This window comes from Lepus europaeus, chromosome 12, assembly GCF_033115175.1.
Source record: "Lepus europaeus isolate LE1 chromosome 12, mLepTim1.pri, whole genome shotgun sequence".
NCBI classification, from domain to species: domain Eukaryota; kingdom Metazoa; phylum Chordata; class Mammalia; order Lagomorpha; family Leporidae; genus Lepus; species Lepus europaeus.
The window spans coordinates 33,880,451-33,901,132 of record NC_084838.1 but is presented as its reverse complement, the minus strand read 5'-3'; the positions used below and the strand labels follow the sequence as shown (position 1 = coordinate 33,901,132).

General features: G+C 39.0%; 1 protein-coding gene across 1 annotated transcript in view; it reads right to left on the bottom strand.

Annotated features, from left to right (window-relative positions):
* Positions 1-20,682, bottom strand: part of ERP44 (endoplasmic reticulum protein 44) — a 116,020-nt gene that overhangs the window by 23,222 nt on the left and 72,116 nt on the right. Inside the window, exons 5-8 of the mRNA XM_062207880.1 lie at positions 14,700-14,884; positions 13,419-13,534; positions 7,632-7,689; positions 3,490-3,606 (exon numbers count right to left, since the gene is read on the bottom strand). Of these exons, the coding sequence (XP_062063864.1) occupies positions 3,490-3,606; positions 7,632-7,689; positions 13,419-13,534; positions 14,700-14,884 (476 nt within the window). The remainder of the gene's footprint in view (positions 1-3,489; positions 3,607-7,631; positions 7,690-13,418; positions 13,535-14,699; positions 14,885-20,682) is intronic.

Sequence of the window (20,682 nt, the reverse complement as noted above, 5' to 3'; positions counted from 1 at the left end):
ACTCCAAGAAGCACTCAATATCTAAAAGGATTTCTGTCCTCAAAGCTTAGTTTTGCTTGCTGTTGAATTTTATGTAAATAGTAATATGTAAATAGTATCATAAGTACTAACTGTACCTGCTTCTTTCTCTTGACATGAGGTTTCTATTGTTTTGTGAATCAGTAGGCCACAGTTGTAAGGGTCATGTGTGCCATCATAAATAAAGCTTCTATGAACATTCAAAAAAAAAAGTGCTACTCCAATGAACACATAATGATAAGAGAGCTAAACAGCTTTATTTCTTAGGTTTTATTTCAAAGTTTTAGTGGTATAGATAAAAGGTCAACCAGCCATAACATTTTCTTAAACCAAAGCCTAATCCAGAGTAAAGCTCTAACTCTCTTCAATTCTATGAAGGCTAAGAGAAATGATGGAGCTACAGAAGAAAAGGTTAAAGCTAGCAGAGTTTGGTTCATGAAGTTTAAGGAAAGAGCCATCTCCACAACATAAAAGTGCAAAGTGAAGCAGCAAGACCTAATGTAGAAGCTGTGGCAAGTTACGCAGAAGACCCAGCTAAGATAACTGATGAATGTGGCTGTACTAAACAATAGATTTTCAATGTAGACAACACAGCCTTCCACTGGAAGAAGCCATCTAGGACTAACAGCTAAAGAAAAGAAGTAAATGTCTGACTTCAAAGCTTCAAAGGACAGGATGACTCTCTACTGATCAGAAAAAAAGGTTCCTTTTAAAGTATCACTGCTTAGTGACAATGCACCTGGTTGCCCAAAAACTCTGATGGAGATGCACAGTGAGTTAATGTGATTTTCATGCCTGCTAACAAAATATATTCGATCTGAAGCCCATGGATCAAAGAATAATTTCAATGTTCAAGTCTTACTGTTTAAGAAATACATTTTGAGAGCCAGCACTGTAGAGTAGCAGGTTAAGCCACCACATCCCATGTTAACACCAGCACTCCATATGGGCGCCAGTTGGTGTCCTGGCTGCTCTACTTCAGATCCAGCTCCCTGCTGATGCCCCAGGAAAAGTAGCAGAAGATGGCCAAGTATTTGGGCCCCTCACACACACATGGGAGACCCCAAAGAAGCTCCTGGCTTCAGCCTGGTGCAGCCCCAACAGTTGCAGCCATTTGGGAAGCTAACCAGCAGATGGAAAATTCTCTAATTTTGACATTCAAATAAATAAAATTTGTAAGGATCTAGCTGCCATAATGATATTCTACTACACATACGAGTATAAACAAATATGAAAATGGCTGACTACATAAAGTGTGGTAAGAATGTGGAACAAGGCAAACTGTGAGTGTAAACTGCTAGAATCACTTTAGGAAACTGGTATAATTTAGTAGAGTTGTATGCATGCCCTATGATTCAACAATTCTACTCATAGGACTACATATCCAATGAAAATGTCTGAATATTCCACCAAAAGACATCTATAAGAAAGAATGCTCACAGCAGCACTATTTACAACAATCAAAACTCAGAAGCAACCTAATGTTTGTGAACCGTATTGAACTATGTATATTCACATAAGAGAATTACATTCAGTATAAAAATGAATGAACTGAAACTTCATGTAATACAAATGGATCCCACAAACATAAACTGAGTGAAAAAAACCAGACACAAAAGACTGATTCCATTCTGGGTTCAAATAGGCAAAACTTTGGATATTCCCATTCGAAATCATTGCAGTGGTTATGAAGATGGTAAATGGGATAATGATTGCAAAGAAGGAAGAGAAGCTCTGGAAACAGTGTATTCCTTGACCTAACTTAGGGATCAGTGAATTACAGCCATGGGTCAAATCTGACTTGATGCTTAATTTTGTGTGGTTCACAAGATAAGAATGGCCTTTACATTTTTAAATGATTGGTAAAAGGATTTTCTAAATGTTTCATGATGTGTGTCAAAAAATAAAGGTTTATTGGAACACAGTGGTATTCGCTTGTTTAGGTACTGTATAAAGTACACAAGTATAAAGTACTCTTGTGCTACAACAGCAAATTTAAGTAGTTGGAACAGAGATTATTGTATGAACATAAAGCCTAAATTATTTACTACCTGGCCCCTTAAAAGAAAAAAATTGCCCACTCCTGGGTCTTAGTTTGTGCTGCTATAATAAAGAACCACGGACAAGGTGACTCATAAACAGAAATTTGTTTCTCATAGTTTTGGAGGCTATTGCTTTGCCAGAACAGCTGGGTTCTGGTGAGGGCTGTTATTCAGTTGCAGACTGCCAACTTCTCTTTGTACCCTCACATGACAGTAAAGGCACTAATCTCATTCATGAGGACTCTACCCTCAGGACATAATTACTTTCCAAAGGCCCTACCTCCTAATGCCATCACAGTAGTGGGTTAAGATTTCAACATATGGGGGCTACTGTTGTGGCACAGTGGGTAAAGCCACTGCCTGCAACACGGGCACCCTGCTAATGGCTTGGGAAAGGCAATAGAAGATGGCCCAAGTGTTTCTTTCCCTGCCACCCATGTGGGAGACCCAGAAGCTCCTGGCTTCAGCCTGGCCCAGCGCTGGCCATTGCAGTCATCTGGGGAGTGAACCAGAGTAATAGAAGATCTCTTTCTCTCTGTCTCTCCCTCTTTCTAATTCTTTCAAGCAAATAAATAAATCTTTAGGAAAAAAAAAAAAACTATTTCAACATATGAGTTTTGGGGGCACACACATTTTTTGTCCATAACACCACCCTGACTTGGTAGTTATCTTATGAGTGCAGTTACTCTGTGATAATTTTTTGAGCTGCATCTGATCTCTATCTATACACTTGTAATTATTTGACATATGTAAGTTTTTTTAAAAACTCTACTTAATAAAACATTTATCAACACTTACATTGTTGGACCATGGGTTTTAGAATGAAAAACATATTTGGCTTATGATAAAGAAAGGAAAGGGTATCTCACAGACATAACCCTTCGCTCCTATTCTTCCAATCACTTAGGGTTTTCCTTTTGTTTTTGTGGGGGTTGTAATAATTTCAATGGACTTTATTTCAAGGGCATGGGATGACTGACGTCTATTACATGATCACTGATAATCACTTTCATTATTTATCATGAAAAAGACAATACAACTTTGTCTTGAAGATTAGACAGAAATCAGAAAAATCTTTTAGTAGCAAAGGACTACTCACTAATAAATAATTAGTTGTAACTGAAGTCTGCAAAGCATTGCCTCTAAACAACATCCACTTAAATAAGCACCCTCAACCAACAGGTGGGTTTCAGAATCACCTTGGGAAGCATTTTCAAGATTGTAGTGCACTACTGCTATTATTGAAAATGTAACAGAGGTGCTGTGGGACAGGAGAATCACTGCTCTGTATTATGTTATTAGCTACGATACAGTCCACTTGGATGATCTTTACAACGAAACATTCTTGTATTAAAACAATAAGATGGGTAGAAGAAGCTTATTCTTCCATACATCTAAATCAAAAACAACACATATAGGAAGTCCATACCTCTCCATTTTCAAAGGTTATTTCTCGAACAAGAGGAACACATTTATCTTGAATCCAATTGTAAGTCACATCAAAATTTGTCATAGATCCCAAGTACACCATATCTGGAGCAGAATGCTGTTAGAAAAACAGGGGGGAAAATGAAACCAATCTGCTGTGTACTAGCAAAATACATTCTTAAATTCACTTATAAACCCAGAAAATCTATAGGAGATAGAAAATAAACATAAAAAATAGAAAACCCAAGAAAAGAACTGTTGATGGTAAAAAAAAAAAAAAAAAAAAAAAGGCCAGTGTTGTGTACTGGTGGATAAAAAAAGTGGCCACTTGCAAAGCCAACATCCCACATGGGCACAGGTTTGTGTCCTGACTGCTCCACTTCTGATCTGGCTCTCTACTAATGGCTTGAGAAAAGCAGAGGAGGATGGCTTAACTGTTTGGGTCCCCATGTCCATGTGGGAGAACTGGATGAAGCTCCTGACTTCAGCATGGCCCAGCCCTGGCATTGTGGCCATCTGGGGAATGAACCAGTAAATGGAAGATCTCTCTGTCTTTCCCTCTCTCTGTAACTCTGACTTTCACATTGTCATCATCATCATCATCATCATCATCATCTGATAATTCTTTGATTATCAGGAACATGAAAACCTAACCTGCAACTATCTAAGCACTTGCTTTTACTTTGATTTATGTTAATTACCTTAACTGTATTTTCACTAAAAGCAGGCAGGCATTGAGAAAAGAATTAACCAATGAGCTGATTTAGCTATTCATTGAAGTAGAAATGCTAGAAGAAAATTTGGAGATGAGGCAGGCGTTTGGCACAGCAGTTAAGATGGGGCTTGGTATGTCCACGTCCCACATTGGAGGGCCTAGGTTCAAATGCTAGCTCCTCTGCTTCCAAACCACCTTCTGGATAATGCAGATCCTGGGAGGCAGCAGACGATGGCCTGAGAACTTAAGTCCTTGCCATCCACAGGGGAGATTAGATGGAGTTCTGGGCTCCTGGTTTAGGCCTGGCCCAGCTGGGTGCATTGTATGCATTTGGGGAGCAAACCAACAGATCGTAGATTTCCTTCTGTCTCTATCTCTCTGCCTTTCAAATAAAAGTGAAAATAAATAAATAGAAATTTTAAAAAACAGAAAATCTGCAGAGTGAACAAGTCTTGAAAACTACAAACCACACATCCTCGGCTATTTCTTATAGAAACAGAAAATGATCCAATAAATTATATGAAATCAGAATAGGAAATGAGCCTTCTAAACAAAAAATTCACTTATTTGACTACAAAAAATAAAACTTCTAATGTCAAAATATGAACAAGATTAAAATGAAAATTAAAAACATACCCACAGGTACCTTTTTCTGTGTCTGTGTCAAATTGTAATGACAAACCTTAGGTCACTGTGGTAACATATAGGAAGACGTCTGCCTCTTAGTTATGGCTACAATTGTCCAGGTCTAAACAGCTACTTTCACATTTAGCTACTTTAAAACTTCTTAGCTCAAGGTTTCAAAGTAACCCAGTTGCTGCTTATTTTCCAGCAGCTATCAGGTGAATTTATAAGATTTAGGACCTCGGCTTGTATGATACAACTAGGAGTGATGGCCACAAATCAGTAAAGTGTCTCTTAAATTTAGTTTCCAGGAGGTGGTTGTTTGGAACAGCAGTTAATACAGGCATTTTTCAAAGGATGAAATACAAATGGCCAACAGACACATGGAAAAATGCTTAGTGAGCCATCAGGGAAAAGGCAAATAAAAATCACAATGAAGGTTCACCTCACCCCAGTTAGAATGACCATTATCCAAAAATAAAAAAAAATAACGTTTGGCGAGGATGTGAGGAAAAAGGTACCCTAACACAGTTGGTGGGAATGTAAACTCATACAGCCATTAGAAAGATTCCTCAGAAATCTGAAAATAGGTTTACTGTACGACTCAGCCATTCCACTCCTGGGAATTTACCCAAACAAAATGAAATCAGTATATGAAAGAGTTATCTGTGTACCCCCATGTATATATCAGCTCAATTCACAATAACTAACATGTGGAATCAAACCAGATGTCCATCAACTGATGACTGGATAAAGAAATTGTGGTGTATGTATACATATATGTGTATATACACACACACACACAAAATGGAATACTACTTAATCAGTCTTACAAAAAAAAGGAAACTCTGTTATTTGCAGCAAAATGGATGCAATTGGAGACCATTACGTTTAGGGAAATAAGCCAGTCCCCAAAAGACAAATATCATGTTTTCCTTGATTTGTGGTAACCAATATATAGAGCACAAAAAAAAATTAATGTATATGAATGAAATTGACATTTTCAGATTTGATTCTTTACAGCCCTTGTCTCTACTCCTGAGGAATGGTGGTTTTTCTACTTACAACTTGTTTAATTTTTTATTTAGTGGAGGGTTAACCTTGTGATTATAAAGTAAATTGCAAGTATATATTGCAAAAATTAAAAGAAAAATAATAAAGGAAGGAGGGGAAAGAGTGGAAGCAAGAAAAGGAAGGAAGGAAGGATAGGAAGTATCATTATGTTCTTAAAACTATATATATGCGATATAGAAAATTTGTTCCTTTTATATAAATACATACATACATACATACATACATACATACAAAAAAGAGGGATAAAAAAGACACCACCTAGGACAATCATACCCCACATCAGAATGCCTAGATTTGAGTCCCAGCTCTATTTCCAATTTTTGCTCCCTGCTTTATGCACCCTGGGAGGCAACATCACAAGTAGCTGAGGCCCTGCCACTCATGTGGGACACTTGGACTGAGTTCCAGGTTCCTGCTTTAGCCTGGCTACTGCAGGCATTTAGGGAGTGAACCAGCAGATGGAAAAATCTCTGTCTCTTAAATAAGTAAATTACAAATTAAATACAGACTACTAGGAATGTGGTGGCACACTGGGTTAAGTTGTTGCTTGGGAAGCCCACATCCCATCTGGAATGCTGGAGATGGAGTCCTGCCTCTGCTTTCAATCCAGCCTCCTGCTAATGCACATCCTGGGATACAGCAGATGATGGCTCAAGTCTTTGGGACTTTGCCACCCACATGGGAGACCCAAGAGAGTTGCTGGTTCCTAGCTTCAACTTAGCTATTAAAGGCATAATAAATTTCAAATAAATAAAAGTAAAACTCTAAAATATATTTTGATTCCCAGACAAAATTCAAAATGAAGAGCAGAAAGGACCCGGGTGGCGGGGGAGGGGAGAGGAGCAGGTATTTGACACAATGCTTAAGATGCTGATTGGGACACCCAAATCCCATATTAGAGTATATGGGTTTGAATCTTGGCTCCAACCCTAACTCTAGTTTTCTGCTAATGCAGACACTGGGAGGCAGCAGCAAGTAATGCCTAAAGTAGCTGGGTCCCTGCCACCCATAACAGAGACTTGGATTGTGCTCCCAGCTCCTGGTTTGAGCCTTGCCCAACCTTGGCTGCTACAGGCATCTGCAGTGTGAACCTCTAGATTAGAAATCTTTCTCTCAGGGCTGACACTGTGGCACAGCAAATTAAAGCCCCAGCCTGTAGCACTGGCATCCCATATGGACGCCAGTTCGAGACCCAGCTGCTCCACGTCCAATCCAGCTCCCCACTAATGCACCTGGGAAAGCAGCGGAGGATGGCCAAAGTCCTTGGGCCCCTGTACCCATGTGGGAGACCTGGAGGAAGCTCCTGGCTCCTGATCAGCTCAACTCCGGCTGTTGAGGCCATTTAGGGAGTGAACCAGCATATGGAAGACTCTCTCTGTCTCTCTTTTAAACAAATAAAATAAATCGTAAAAAAAAAAAAAAATCTTTCTCTACCTTGCTTGCTTTCAAATAAATTAAAATTTAAAAAATTAAGCGGCAACTGATTTTTTGCAAAAAGGCCTGAGCCTTTTTTGGGTCTTCCAATCCCATCTCTGCCACTAAACGTAACTGAGACTTCAGGCCTCTGCAGTCCCAGCTTCACATGGAAAGATTTGTATTAGCTCAAGATGATGTTTCAAGCTCGCCTTCTACTCAGATTCTAAAATTCTATGAACATTAAAAGCATACTTATACTACATATGTATTTATAAATTATATATGATTACACACATTAAGAAATAGCAACTTACCCCTGGTGGCTTGTAGATTATATTGTCTCCACTGTATCTTTCTGGTTTTGAAACATCCCTAACAGGAAGGGAAAAACAATAGTAATATTTTTTAAAAATTGCAGTAATATACCTGAATAAAACAGAATTAGCTATTTATTTTGTGATAAACACTTGAATATGTAACTACATATTTATATTTATAAATATAAATACTTGAAATTTAATAATTACTAAATTTTCTATTTTATATTACTTATTTACTAATTTATCAAACTAACACTTAAATTTATCAAACTAACACTTCTTGGTGGGAAGTGCTTCATCTAGCATTTAAGACACTTGCAACTCAAATCAGAATGCCAACGTTTGAATCTTGGCTCCACTCTCAATTCCATCTTCCTGCTAATGCACACCCTGGGAGGTAAGAAATGATGGTTCAGGTTAACTGGGTCATCTGGATTGAGTTACTGACTCCTGCTTTGGCTCGGTCCAGCCACTGCTGTTCTTGGCATTTAAGGAGTGAACCAAGAAATGGAACCTGTTGTTTGTCTCTCTCAAATAAATAAGATGATTTTTTAAAAATAAAACCTGCGGCCGGCGCCACCACTTGCAGTGCCAGCATCCCATATGGGTGCTGGTTCGAGTTCTGGCTCTTCCACTTCTGATCCAGCTCTCTGCTGTGGCCTGGGAAAGCAGTAGAAGATGACCCAAGTCCTTGGGCCCCTGCACCCACATGGGAGACCCGGAAGAAGCTCCTGGTTCCTGGCTTCAGATCGGCACAGCTCTAGCAGTTGAGGCCAACTGGGGAGTGAAACTGTGGATGGAAGACCTCTCTCTCTCTCTCTCTCTCTCTCTTTCTGCCTCTCCTTCTCTCTCTGACTTTCAAATAAATAAATAAATCTTTAAAAAAAATAAAAATAAAATTGCTTTTGACCTCTTTCCCAACAGCAAATGAACAACTGTAGATCAATATCATTAATGTGGTCACATACACTAAAAATACATTACATATTATTTACTTATAAGTCAGATTCAAACACGATTTTTCTGCTTCTTAATTTTTAAAACTAAAACTTCTTTTTCTTAAAAAGATTTATTTATTTATTTATTTGAAAGTCAGAGTTACACAGAGAGAGGAGAGGCAGAGAGAGAGAGAGAGAGAGAGAGAGAAGAGTTCTTCCATCCACTGGTTTACTCCCCAGATGGCCACAACGGCCGGAACTATGCCGATCCGAAACCAGGAGCTTCTTCCGGGTCTTCCACGCGGGTGCAGGGGCCCAAGGACTTGGGCCATCTTCTACTGCTTTCCCAGGCCACAGCAGAGAGCTGGATAGGAAGCAGAGCAGCCGGGTCTTGAACCGGCGCCCACATGTAATGCCGGCACTTCAGGCCAGGGCGTTAACCCACTGTGCCACAGTGCTGGCCCAAAACTAAAACTTTTAAAAAACAGATGAATTACAATAATCTACATAGTTCCATGTTCACTGTTATTTCCTGCACCTTGTACAGCATCTAACACATACTGGGTGATGAATAAATATTTATGTATAAAATTTATTTATTTGAAAGGCAAAATTAGAGACAGAGAGAGAGAGAGAAAGAGAGAAGGATTATCAATTTTCCATCTGCTGGTTCACTCCCCAAACTGCTGACTGGGCCAGGTCAAAGGCAAAATAGGTGGCAGGGGCCCAAGTCTTGGTCCATCTTTTGCTGCCTTCCCAGGCGTACTAGCAGGGAGCTGGATTGGAAGTGGACCAGCTGGGACTTAAACCAGTGCTCATAACGATGACCTAAATCACTGTGCTACAATGTCAGTCCCTGAATAAATATTTATGGAGTGAATTCTACAACAAATTCTGTGTCAGATGGGTTATTTTTTCTTTACATAAATTATTCTAAGATTAACTGAACATTACTATATCTCCAGTTTCTTACTATAGTTGTGCAGGAGATAGAGACGAGTGGTGCTAACCAAGAGTGAGGATCATGGGGACAGAAGGGAAAAACATGCTCCACTTACTCTTTTTTTTTTTAAAGATTTTATTTTAGTTACTTGAGAGATAGAGTTACAGACAGTGGGAGGGAGAGACAGAGAGAAAGGTCTTCTATCCACCAGTTCACTCTCCAAATGGCCTTAACAACAGAGCTGAGCTGATCTGAAGCCAGGAGTTTCCTCCAGGTCTCCCACGCGGGTACAGGAGACCAAGCGCTTGGGCCATCTTCTACTGCTTTCCAAGGCCATAGCAGAGAGCTGGATTGGAAGAGAAGCAGCTGGGACTAGAACCAGTGCTCATATGAGACGCTGGCACCACAGGCAGAGGATTAACCTACTGCACCACAGCAGCAGCCCCCACGCTCACTCATTCTTTCACTCAGTAACTATTTACTATGTGCTTCCTTTGTAACAGGAATGGTCTTAGTAATGGGTTTACAGTAGTGAACAAGACAGATAAAAATCTCACGCTCATGGAGCTTACATTTTGGCAAGAAAAGAGATCACAGGAATATTTAACTTGGGTGATAAAAATTTTTAAAGCACTATGAAGAAAAGTAAGTGGAGTAAGTGGACAAAGAATGACAAGTTGGGGGCTGGCATTGTGACATGGCAGACCAAGCCTCCACCTACAACACTGGCATCCTACATGAGTACCAGTTTGAGTCCTGGCTGCTTCATTTCTGAACCAGCTTCCTGCTAATGCACTTGGGAAAGCAGCAGAAGATGGCCCAAGTGCCTGAGCCCCTGCCACCCAAATGGGAGACCTGGATGTAGTTCCAGGCTCCAGGATTATGGCTTTGACCTGGCCCAATCCCAGTTATTGCAGCCATTTGGGGAATGAACAAGCAGATAGAAGATCTCTTTCTTTCTAGCTCTCCTCTGTAACTCTGCCTTTCAAATAAATAAAGAAATCTTGTATTAAAAAGAAACAAGTTAGATGATGGTAGTGTTACTTTATATAAGATTATTACAGGGCCGGTGTTGTGGCATAGCGGATAAAGTCACTGCCTGCGACTCTGGCATCCCATATAGGTGATGGTTTGAGTACTGGCTGTTCTACTTACAATCCAAATCCCTGCTAATGTGCCTGGGAAAGCAGTGGAAGATGGCCCAAGTACTTGAGCCCCTGTACCCCAGAAGAAGCTCCTGAACCCTGGCTTTGGTCTGGCTCAGCTCTGGCCATTGCAGCCATTTGGAGAGTGAACCAGCAGATGGAAGATCTCTCTCTTAGCCTCTCCCTCTCTTCTCTGTAACTCTGATTTTCAAATAAATAAATATTTTTTTTTAAAAAAAGAATGCTATATTTAAGAGTTTTAGTTGTTGGGGCTGGCGCTGTGGCACAGTGGATTAAAGCCCCAGCCTGCAGTGCCGGCATCCAATGTGGGCACCGGTTCAAGTCCCAGCTGCTCTACTTACAATCCAGCTCTCTGCTATGCCCTGGGAAAGCAGTAGAAGGTGGTCCAAGGACTTGGGCCCCTACACCCACGTGGGAGACCTGGAAGAAGCTCTTGGCCCCTGGCTTCAGATCAGCTCAGCTCTGGCTGTTACGGCCACCTGGGGAGTGAACCAGCGGATGGAAGACCTCTCTCTCGCTCTCGCTCTCTCGCTCTACCACTCTATGTAACTCTTTCAAATAAATAAAATAAATCTTAAAAAAAATCCTATGTGTTTAAAATTATCAGGCAAGAACTTTCCAAAGTGAGGAAATTTGGGAAAAGCACTTTCTCATAGAGGAACAGAAAGGGCAAAGGCTCTGCTGTATAAGTTGCTTGCAGTGTTTGAGGAAAAGCAAGGGACCTGTGTGACTGGAGAGCAAAATGTGAACGACATGGGGGAGAGGCTTCCCTTACTGACTCTACAATGATTTTCAAAAGACAATGCTTTCAATGAAACACACATGAACAAAATCTACAAGCATTACAACAAGGACAAAGCTTACAAAATATAGAGAATACACTGTGCCAGTAATCTGGGCGGCACTCAAGAAAGCTACTGTAATTGAGACTACTAGTAATGGACCAATGAAAAAGAGAAATACTACTGCATGGAAGTTGAAGTATGGTTGAGAGAATTTCCAACGAGAAGAGCGGGTCAAGGATAGAACCATTAAGCATGATTCCATTTCGAGAAAGAAGGAAAGAGAGATAAATCATAGAAATCAGAGAGATCTATGTCAACTTAGAGCAGGAAAAGGAAAGAAGTGAGTATACACCCTTCAGAGAAACTGAAGAGGATTAAGATCCAAAAAAGGACATTAAACTTGGTAATTAACACTCTGGTAAATGTGTGACTGCCAAGACAACTTTCACTAGAGGGATGGATGTGAAAGTGAGCCTCCAAGTGTTTAAGACATTTGTGATGGTTAGTTTAAGAAAATCAAGCCAGCCAAGCACAAACTAATTCGGAAAAATTTAAGAATGAAGAAAAAAGAGATGATATTATAGCTCCAAAGACAAAAGAGGTGGGTCAGGAAAGAGAGAAGCACGTTTTCTTTCTTTTTTTTTTTTTTTAAAGTTTTTATTTAATGAATACAATTTTCACAGGTATAACTTTGGGAATACAGTGGTTTTTCTCCCCGTACTCACCCTCCCTCCCCCACTACTGTCCCACCTCCCATCCCATTCTTCTTTAAGATTCATTTGTAATTAATTTTATACACAAAAGACCAACTCTACACTAAGTAAAGATTTCAACAGTTTGCACACATACCCACACACAATTTAAAAAGTATTGTTTGAGAAAAAGTTTTGCAGTTAATTCTCATAGTACAACTCATTAAGGACAGAGGTCCTACATGGGGTGTAAGGGCATAGTGACTTCTGTTCTTAATTTAACAATTAAAATTCTTATTTATGACCTTAGTCATCACCCAAGGCTCTTGCCATGAGCTGCCTTTTATGAACACAAACTCCATCAGTATTTAGACAAGGCCATAAGCAAAGTGGAAGTTCTCTCCACTCTTCAGAGAAAAGTATATCCTTCTTTGATGGTCCCTTCTTTCCAATGGGGTCTCATTCACAGAGGTCCAAGAAGCATGTTTTCAGAAAGGAAAGCAATTCACAAAAAGGGTCAGGTTGAAAACCCAAAATATCAAGAACAACTGATGGATCAAAGCTCCGGAGGAATTTTAAAGGACAGTTAGAAGGATACCATCGCAGAAGGTTAGCCTTAGAAAGGAGAATTATTGTTATGAGACAGGAAAGATACAGGAAAAGGTGATAGAAAGATGGAGATGCATGAAGATAATGAAGCTCAGAAGCTACAGAAGGAAAATAAACAGGCTTCTAAACCCTTACAAAGAATTCACAGGTAAGTATAAAGACTGGTTGGGTAACTGGCATATTGTGGCACAGCAGATCAAGCAACCACTTGTGATGTCACCATCCCATATCAAGAGTGATGGTTCAAGTCCCATCTGCTCTGCTTCTAATCCAGCTTTCTGCTTTTGTGCCTGGGAAAGCAGCAAAAGATGGCCCAAGTACTTGAGCCCCTACCACCCACACGGGAGACCAGAACTGAGTTCCTAACTCCTGGGTTTGGCCTGGTCCCCTCCCAGCTGTTGTGGTCATTTGGGGAGTGAACTAGTGGATGGAAGATTTCTATCTCTCTTGCTCTTTCTCTCCTTCTGTCATTCTGCATCTCAAGTAAATAAAAATAAATCTGTAAAAATAATAATAATTAAAAAAAGAATGGCTGATGACTTTGAGATAATCTTTGGAGAGTTCATCTTCAGAAACTGACCAAACGCTACAGAAATTTACATGGCAGCCAAGCAAACCCACTAGCACATTCTCAATTAAGACACTTACCCAAATGCAGACAGGAAGGCACAGTCATCATGCAAAATACTTGCTACTCTTTCAAATACTCTATAGTTGTCTGAATCCTTTTGTTCAAAATATCCAATGATATTTCTTTTGCTGCGCTGTAAAATAAAGTATTTCATTATTTTGCAAACAAATACAGTTTTGTAAACATGTTACTCATCTATTATGGTACCCAAACAGCTCCAGTTGTTCAACTAACTCCAAAGTCCAACTACAAATGCATATTTAGCTTTTAACATTTAGTCTAAAACTAGTAAAGAATTAAAGGCAATTGAAATCATCTTAAAATATAAAAATTTTAAAATTTCAAGAAATAGACAACTAATCAGTGAAACTCTTTTCCTAAATAAGATTAACTCTAAAATGTGTTAAAACAACTCATCAAGTTATAACTTGTGACAGTTGGCAGAGAGTCCTCCAAGGGTCTCTTACACTCCTACACATCTTTCTGCATATGCTAGAAATGCAAGACCCTGGAGCACTCTCTCCCCAGGCCGTTTCTCAGCATTGTACTTAAAGCAAGCAGCGCTGAGTGAGGTATCAAACTGCTTGCTGTGAAACAGGGAGTTCCCGGGTCCAGTGTCCACTACTCCCTACCATAGGTGCAGGCATCCGTCTGTGCCCCTTGTGTAGCCTCCTTACTATTTAAAGAGCAAGGAAATGAAAGCAAACATGCCCACACTGTCTGCTATGACGTGAGCAATAAAGTCCATTGTTTCTAACCCAGCAGTCTTATGTCTTCTGACAGCATCCATAAAATGGTAACTGGCTAGCATTAACTTCTAAGTAGTATAAAATCAAATCTCAAGCCTGACATTACAATAAGTGACTGTGTTAAAGCCAAAATTGTTTGTACTACTTAGTATACAAAAAGAGGAGTCTGCAAAGTTTACGGTTAAGAGATTGATATTTTAAAGGGCACTAAAACAGACACAAAGGACAACCATAGGAGTTACCAGAGCATGAAGGTCACCTCCAGGGAAAATATGGAAACCTCGACTGTGTGTGCTTAACTGTAACCTCTATTTCTTCGTAATTCAGGCTTTCTTTGCCCTCAATTAATTGAAATTAGTACAACTTAATCCACAAGTTCACAAAAACATCAACATTTTCCTTGAGAATTAATTCCAGAAAAATTCAAATCACTAAATACGTACATGCCAAATCCATAGGAGAATGCCAAGATTCTCTGCTTGCATTAGAATCTGTTTACATTAATCAATTAGGCAATGCTCATTTGATCTAGCAATGTTAACAACTTACATCAAGAGAGTTGATTTCTGCTAAATCCTGAATTTCTTGAATTGGGTCACTTTTTTGTTGCCTGATGTAATCTGCAAGTGCTTTCACTGATCGCTGACCTCTGTATTCTCTCTTCATCATCATCCCATTACGGAACAATTTGAGAGTTGGGTATTTGCTTATTCTGTATCTTTGGGCTATATCAGCTAAAAGAATGAAAAAAAAAATTAACTTTACCCTCATATTGGTCAGAGTAGGCCCATGCAACAAATAGTTCAAAAATATTAAAATTACTAAGTGAGACTTTTTGTGTCATTCTTTATCAGTGAGAAAGGGAAGAAAAAAATTAATCATCACTTCAGTTTATATTGGTTAAGTGTCCAAACCCTAGGCTCATATAGCCTGTTTAAATCCGGAATTTGACAATTACTGGCTGTGCAAAATTGTAAACTATGTGAACTCTTGGTTTTAATCAATTTACATAAGGAAAATTTTTACTACATATAGTTGTTTTAAATAAGATAATATAATAATACATGGCACATGAGTACTTGGCCACACAAAAAAGCAGTAACAGGGCAGGCATTTGGCACAGTAGTTAAAATACTACTTGGGACATGGCATCCCACACAGGAGTGCCTGGATTCAAGTTCCAGATCTGCTTCCAATTCTAGCTTCCTGCTAACGTGCACCCGGGAAGGCAGCCCATGATAGCTCAAGTAGTTGTATCCCAACCACCCATGTGACAGTCCCAGACTGAATTCTAGGCTTCTGGCTTCAGCCTGACCCAGCCCTGGTTGTTGCAGGCATTTGGGGAAGTGAACCAGGAGATGGAAAATCTCTGTCTCCGTCTGTACTCTGCCTTTTAAATAATATTTTTAAAAAGCAGTAATAATTATGCCTTGCAGGGTTTGAGACAAATTAAAATATATGATGAAGACAACAACAGCATATAAGTAAGCTAGGACAGGGAAGGTAAACAGAAAGTAAATTATCAAATACTTAAGCTCTTTGTCCTACTCAGGAAGAGGTTCAAGTACTATAATATTTTGATGAGTCAAGGTTGCATTTTATTGTCTGCTGGATACACAATAGAAGAAAATTAGAGGTTGATAGAATATGGATTTTCAGAAGGGGGACTGGAAAAAAGCCTATGCCATGAATATTACATAATACTTTGGTAAATTCCATGGAGGAGTTACAGAGAAGAAATAACAATTGGTTATGAAAATTCTTTCAACAGAAACAAGTGGAATGAAAACAGAGAACCACTGATTGTATATGAGATCGAGAAGAATGCTTCATTTAAGAAATCACAAAACTCTGAAATAACATTAAGATATCCTAATTTACAAATATATATATAAAAAGAATAATCTGTCTGGTTTGGGAGTCAGTATTTTCTTGAAGCAGATCACTAGCAAATATATCAGCCAAAAGTCCTTTTCTTAAACTGATAAATTACAGTAAAAGAATATCTTTGAGGCATTACAAAGATGACGGGTCCCTACTCCTGAACAAGAAATCATTCTAACCTGGAACAACAAATTGAGCCGTGAGTGAGAGTGGTGCCATAAGAAGTAGAAATATTTTAAGTTAACCAAAGGCACTTGCGATAATGCAGAAGTCATAAAGGTTTACATTTAATCTACTTATCAGAAAACTAACCAGGAAAAATAACAAAAATAAGAAACTTTACCTTGTTAAATAAAAATTACTTATTTCGCAGCACACTAATGAAATTCTGGGGCTGGTGCTGTGGTGTAGTAAGCTAAGCCTCCGTTTGCAGTGCCAGCATCCCATATGGACACCAGTTTGCATCCCATCTGCTCCTCTTCCAATCCAGCTCCCTGCTATGGCCTGGGAAAGCAGTGGAAGCTGGCCCAAGTGCTTGGTGTCCTGCACCTGCATGGGAAACCTGGGAGAAGCTCCTGACTCCTGGATTCACACAGGCTCAGCTCTGGCCACTGCAGCCATTTGGAGAGTGAACCAGAGGATCAAAGACCTTTCTCTCTGTCTCTTCCTCTACCTCTCAAATAAATAAATAAATAAAATCTTAAAAATTTTAAATAATAAAACATTAAAATTAAACAAATTAAATTTGAAAAACTTTCAGTATTAACATTGTTCTGAAATTAAATTCATATACATATGTTACAAATAAAGCACATGTGTAATTTTGGTAATGTCACTGAGAACTAAGAACTTCAGCATAAGATGAAAAACATAAAACTGAAGGAATGTTTCATGACAATGATTTGGGGAAAGATTTTTTGGAAAGGACCTCAAAAGCACAGGCAACAAAAGCAAAAACAGACAAATGTGACTGCATAGAAATAAAAAGCTTCTGCACAGCAAAGCTAACAGAGTAGATGGATTCTTGTAAAGAGACAATCTACAGAATGGGGGAAATATTTGCAAACTATACATCTGACAATGAGCTAATATCCAAAATATATAAAAGCACTCCAACAACTAAATATAGTAAAAGACCCAAATAACCCAATTAAAAATGGACCAAAAAACTTGAATGGATATTCTCAAAATAGTACACACAATGGCTAACAGGTATATGGAAAAAAATTGAGTGCCACTAATCACCAAGAAAGTACAAATCAAAACAACAACCTTTACCACCTCCACAAACTAAAACAGCTATTATCAGAAAGAGACAAGATAACAACTGTCAGTGAGTGTCTCAGTCTGTTTTCTGTCACTGTAACAGACTGCCCCAAGACTGGGAAATACATTAATTGAGGATTATTTGGCTCATATTTCTGGAGGCTGGGAAGCCCAAAAGTGTGACACTGGCAAGGGACTCATGCTGCTTCAACTCATGGTGGAAAGCAGAAAGGCAAGCAGCTATGTGCAGAAGCAGTAAAACTTTTTACAATAACCTGCTTTCATGAGAATGAACCCAAGAAAGGCAGTAATATCTTTTAATACTCTCATCACCACTAAAAGGCTCCAATCAGCACTGTTACATTGGGACCAGATTTCAGTTTTTGCATCAAAATAAACTCATACTTTTAATTCCATTTTCCATGAATTTTGAAGAAACCTCATATTATCCTTTGTAAAAACACATATATATATTATAATATATAATACTATGCTTTGTATATAATAAATTCAGTTTGTTAACATTTTCAAGTTTTGCACCTATGTTCTTGAACAAGAGTAAAATATATTTTTTCTAAAAATTTCCTTGTCAAGCATCTCAACAATACTATGATGACCTCATAAAATAAGCTAGGAAGTATTTTCTCCTTCTATATTTTTTGGAATAGTTTGTCTAAATTTGCCATTTTCAGTTCATTAGATGTTTGATAAATTTTGCTGGCAAAGATGTCTAGGAATGGAATTTTCCATGTGGGAAGGCTTTGAATTGCAAATCCCATTCCTTAATTTAGGCCTATTTATGCTTTTCACTTCTAGCATCAGTTTTGGTGATTTCTTCTTGCATCAATTTTGTATTTTTCTGAGAATTTTTTCACCTTATCCAAATATAATGAAAAACTTATGCATAGGTTTAAAGACTGTTTCTGCATCAAAATGGTTTCACAATTGCTTCTGCATCAAATTAAACTTATACTATTAATTCCATTTTCCACCAACTTTTTGAAACACCCTCACTCATATGTCATAATCAAGTTGGATTTAGTCTAGCATTTCAGTTCAGATTAATATTTGAAAACCAACTGAATATAATTCACATTAACAGAATAAAAGTGGAGGGGAGCGGCAAGATGGCGGAATAGGAAGGGAGCACATTGATAGTTCAGCAAGACACACAGGTTAATAAAAGTGGAGATACTCCAGGGTCAAGGAAGAGTAGGGGAAGAAACAGCAGCGGAAACTCTTCCGGAACTAGTGATTCACAGTGGACCTGCGTGGAGAGCGTGGAAGCCCAAGTTCGGGACACCAGCAGCAGACTCAACACACCAGCGCTGGAACGCGAGGTGAGCCGAACCTCAATAGCCCGAAACATCGGTGGGCAAGTGGAAAGAGGAGACTAGAGGGAATGAGGCTTGAAACTCCGTGGGGAAAAGTTCACCAGGCTAACTAGAAGAGAGAGAGGGAAAAAAAAAAAAGTGACCGATACGGACACGAGTTTCTCTCTCTCCGCTCACCCCTCCAAGGTGAGCAAGACAAAGAGCAGGCGCCATTTTGGACATACATCATAAGCAGGGCGACCTCAGGTCTGCACCAGCCCTGAGCCTAGCAGAAAAACCTGACTCTGGGGGGAGGGGTGAAATAACAGGAGATTAGCATCTAACTTGGCAACCCAGTGGGAGACTGCAGGAGAATTGGAGCCCACACTGAGGGCAGCACAGATTCCCTGTGTGGTCCTTGGGAAAGAGCTTCCAATCTCTGGCTCCTGTGGGTATATCATTCACCTGCTAACTACCTCCAATTACGTTCAGCTGTGCGGAATTACTTCCCTTTTGAATCAAAAAAAAAAAAAAGAGAGAGATTTACCACGCCTAACCTGGGAGGGTCATCTTTGACACACCCTCAACCCTGAGGAACCAAACACAGCTCTCAGTCCACACTCATCTCAAGCCTCTAAGGCTCCACCAAAAGCAGACAGTCCACTTAATATAGAGCCATAGTGTAACAAGAAAAAACACCACAGTGAAGAAACCAAATATCGCCAACATGCCATACAACAAACGCAAAAACTGAGGTAACAAGAACAAGGAAGACACTATGACGCCCCCAAATGAAAAAGACACCCCAATTCAAGATTATGAAGATGATGAGATAGAAGAAATCCAAGAAGCAGATCTCAAAAAATTGATAAGAACATTAAGAAGTTCTCAAAAACAAATTCTTGAACTACAGAAATCCTTAATGGACAAGATAGAAAATCTCTCTCATGAAAATGAAATATTAAGGAGGAATCAAAATGAAATGAAACAACTAGTAGAACATGAAACTGTGATAGTGACAAAAAACCACAATGAAATGAAGAACTCAATAGATCAAATGACAAACACATTAGAGAGCCTTAAAAACAGAATGGGCGAAGCAGAAGAGAGAATATCAGACTTAGAAGACAGAGAACAGGAAAGGAAACAGGCAAACCAAAGAAAAGAAGAAGAAATTAGAAATCTAAAAAATATTGTCGGGAATCTACAGGATACTATTAAAAAACCTAATATTCGGGTTCTAGGAGTTCCTGAAGGCATGGAGAGGGAGAAAGGATTAGAAGGCATTTTCAGTGAGATACTAGCAGAAAATTTCCCAGGTTTGGAGAAGGACAGAGGCATCTTAGTACAGGAAGCTTATAGAACCCCTAATAAACATGACCAAAAGAGATCCTCAACACGACACATTGTAATCAAACTCACCACAGTGAAACATAAAGAAAAGATTCTAAAAGGTGCAAGAGAGAAACGTCAGATTACTCTCAGAGGATCTCCAATTAGACTCACAGCAGACTTCTCATCAGAAACCCTACAAGCTAGAAGGGAATGGCGAGATATAGCCCAGGTACTAAGAGAGAAAAACTGCCAGCCCAGAATATTATATCCTGCAAAGCTCTCATTTGTGAATGAAGGTGAAATTAAGACTTTTCATAGCAAACAGAAACTGAAAGAATTTGTTGCCACTCATCCTGCCCTGCAAAAGATGCTTAAAGATGTGCTACACACAGAAACACAGAAACATGGTCACCAATATGAAAGAAGATAAAGGAAGGAAACCTCACAGCAAAAGATAACAAGAAGCTCAATTTCTCTTTGACATAGAATTAAACTCTGATGCTCTGTTAAAGCAATGTGTTAAAGTAATCTAAAAACAAAAAGCAATTCAAATCAATTGGCAATCTACAAAAAGAGTTAAAGATTTTAAAAGCTATTATTAAAATTGCTATATTGGTCTATTATGCTATACTATATGTGTGTACATATTGTATGTCCACATAGGAAATTTTATTAAGAGTTTTTATTTTAAATGGCTTATAGATAAGATTGTCCATAAATTTAAGCTGCTAAAA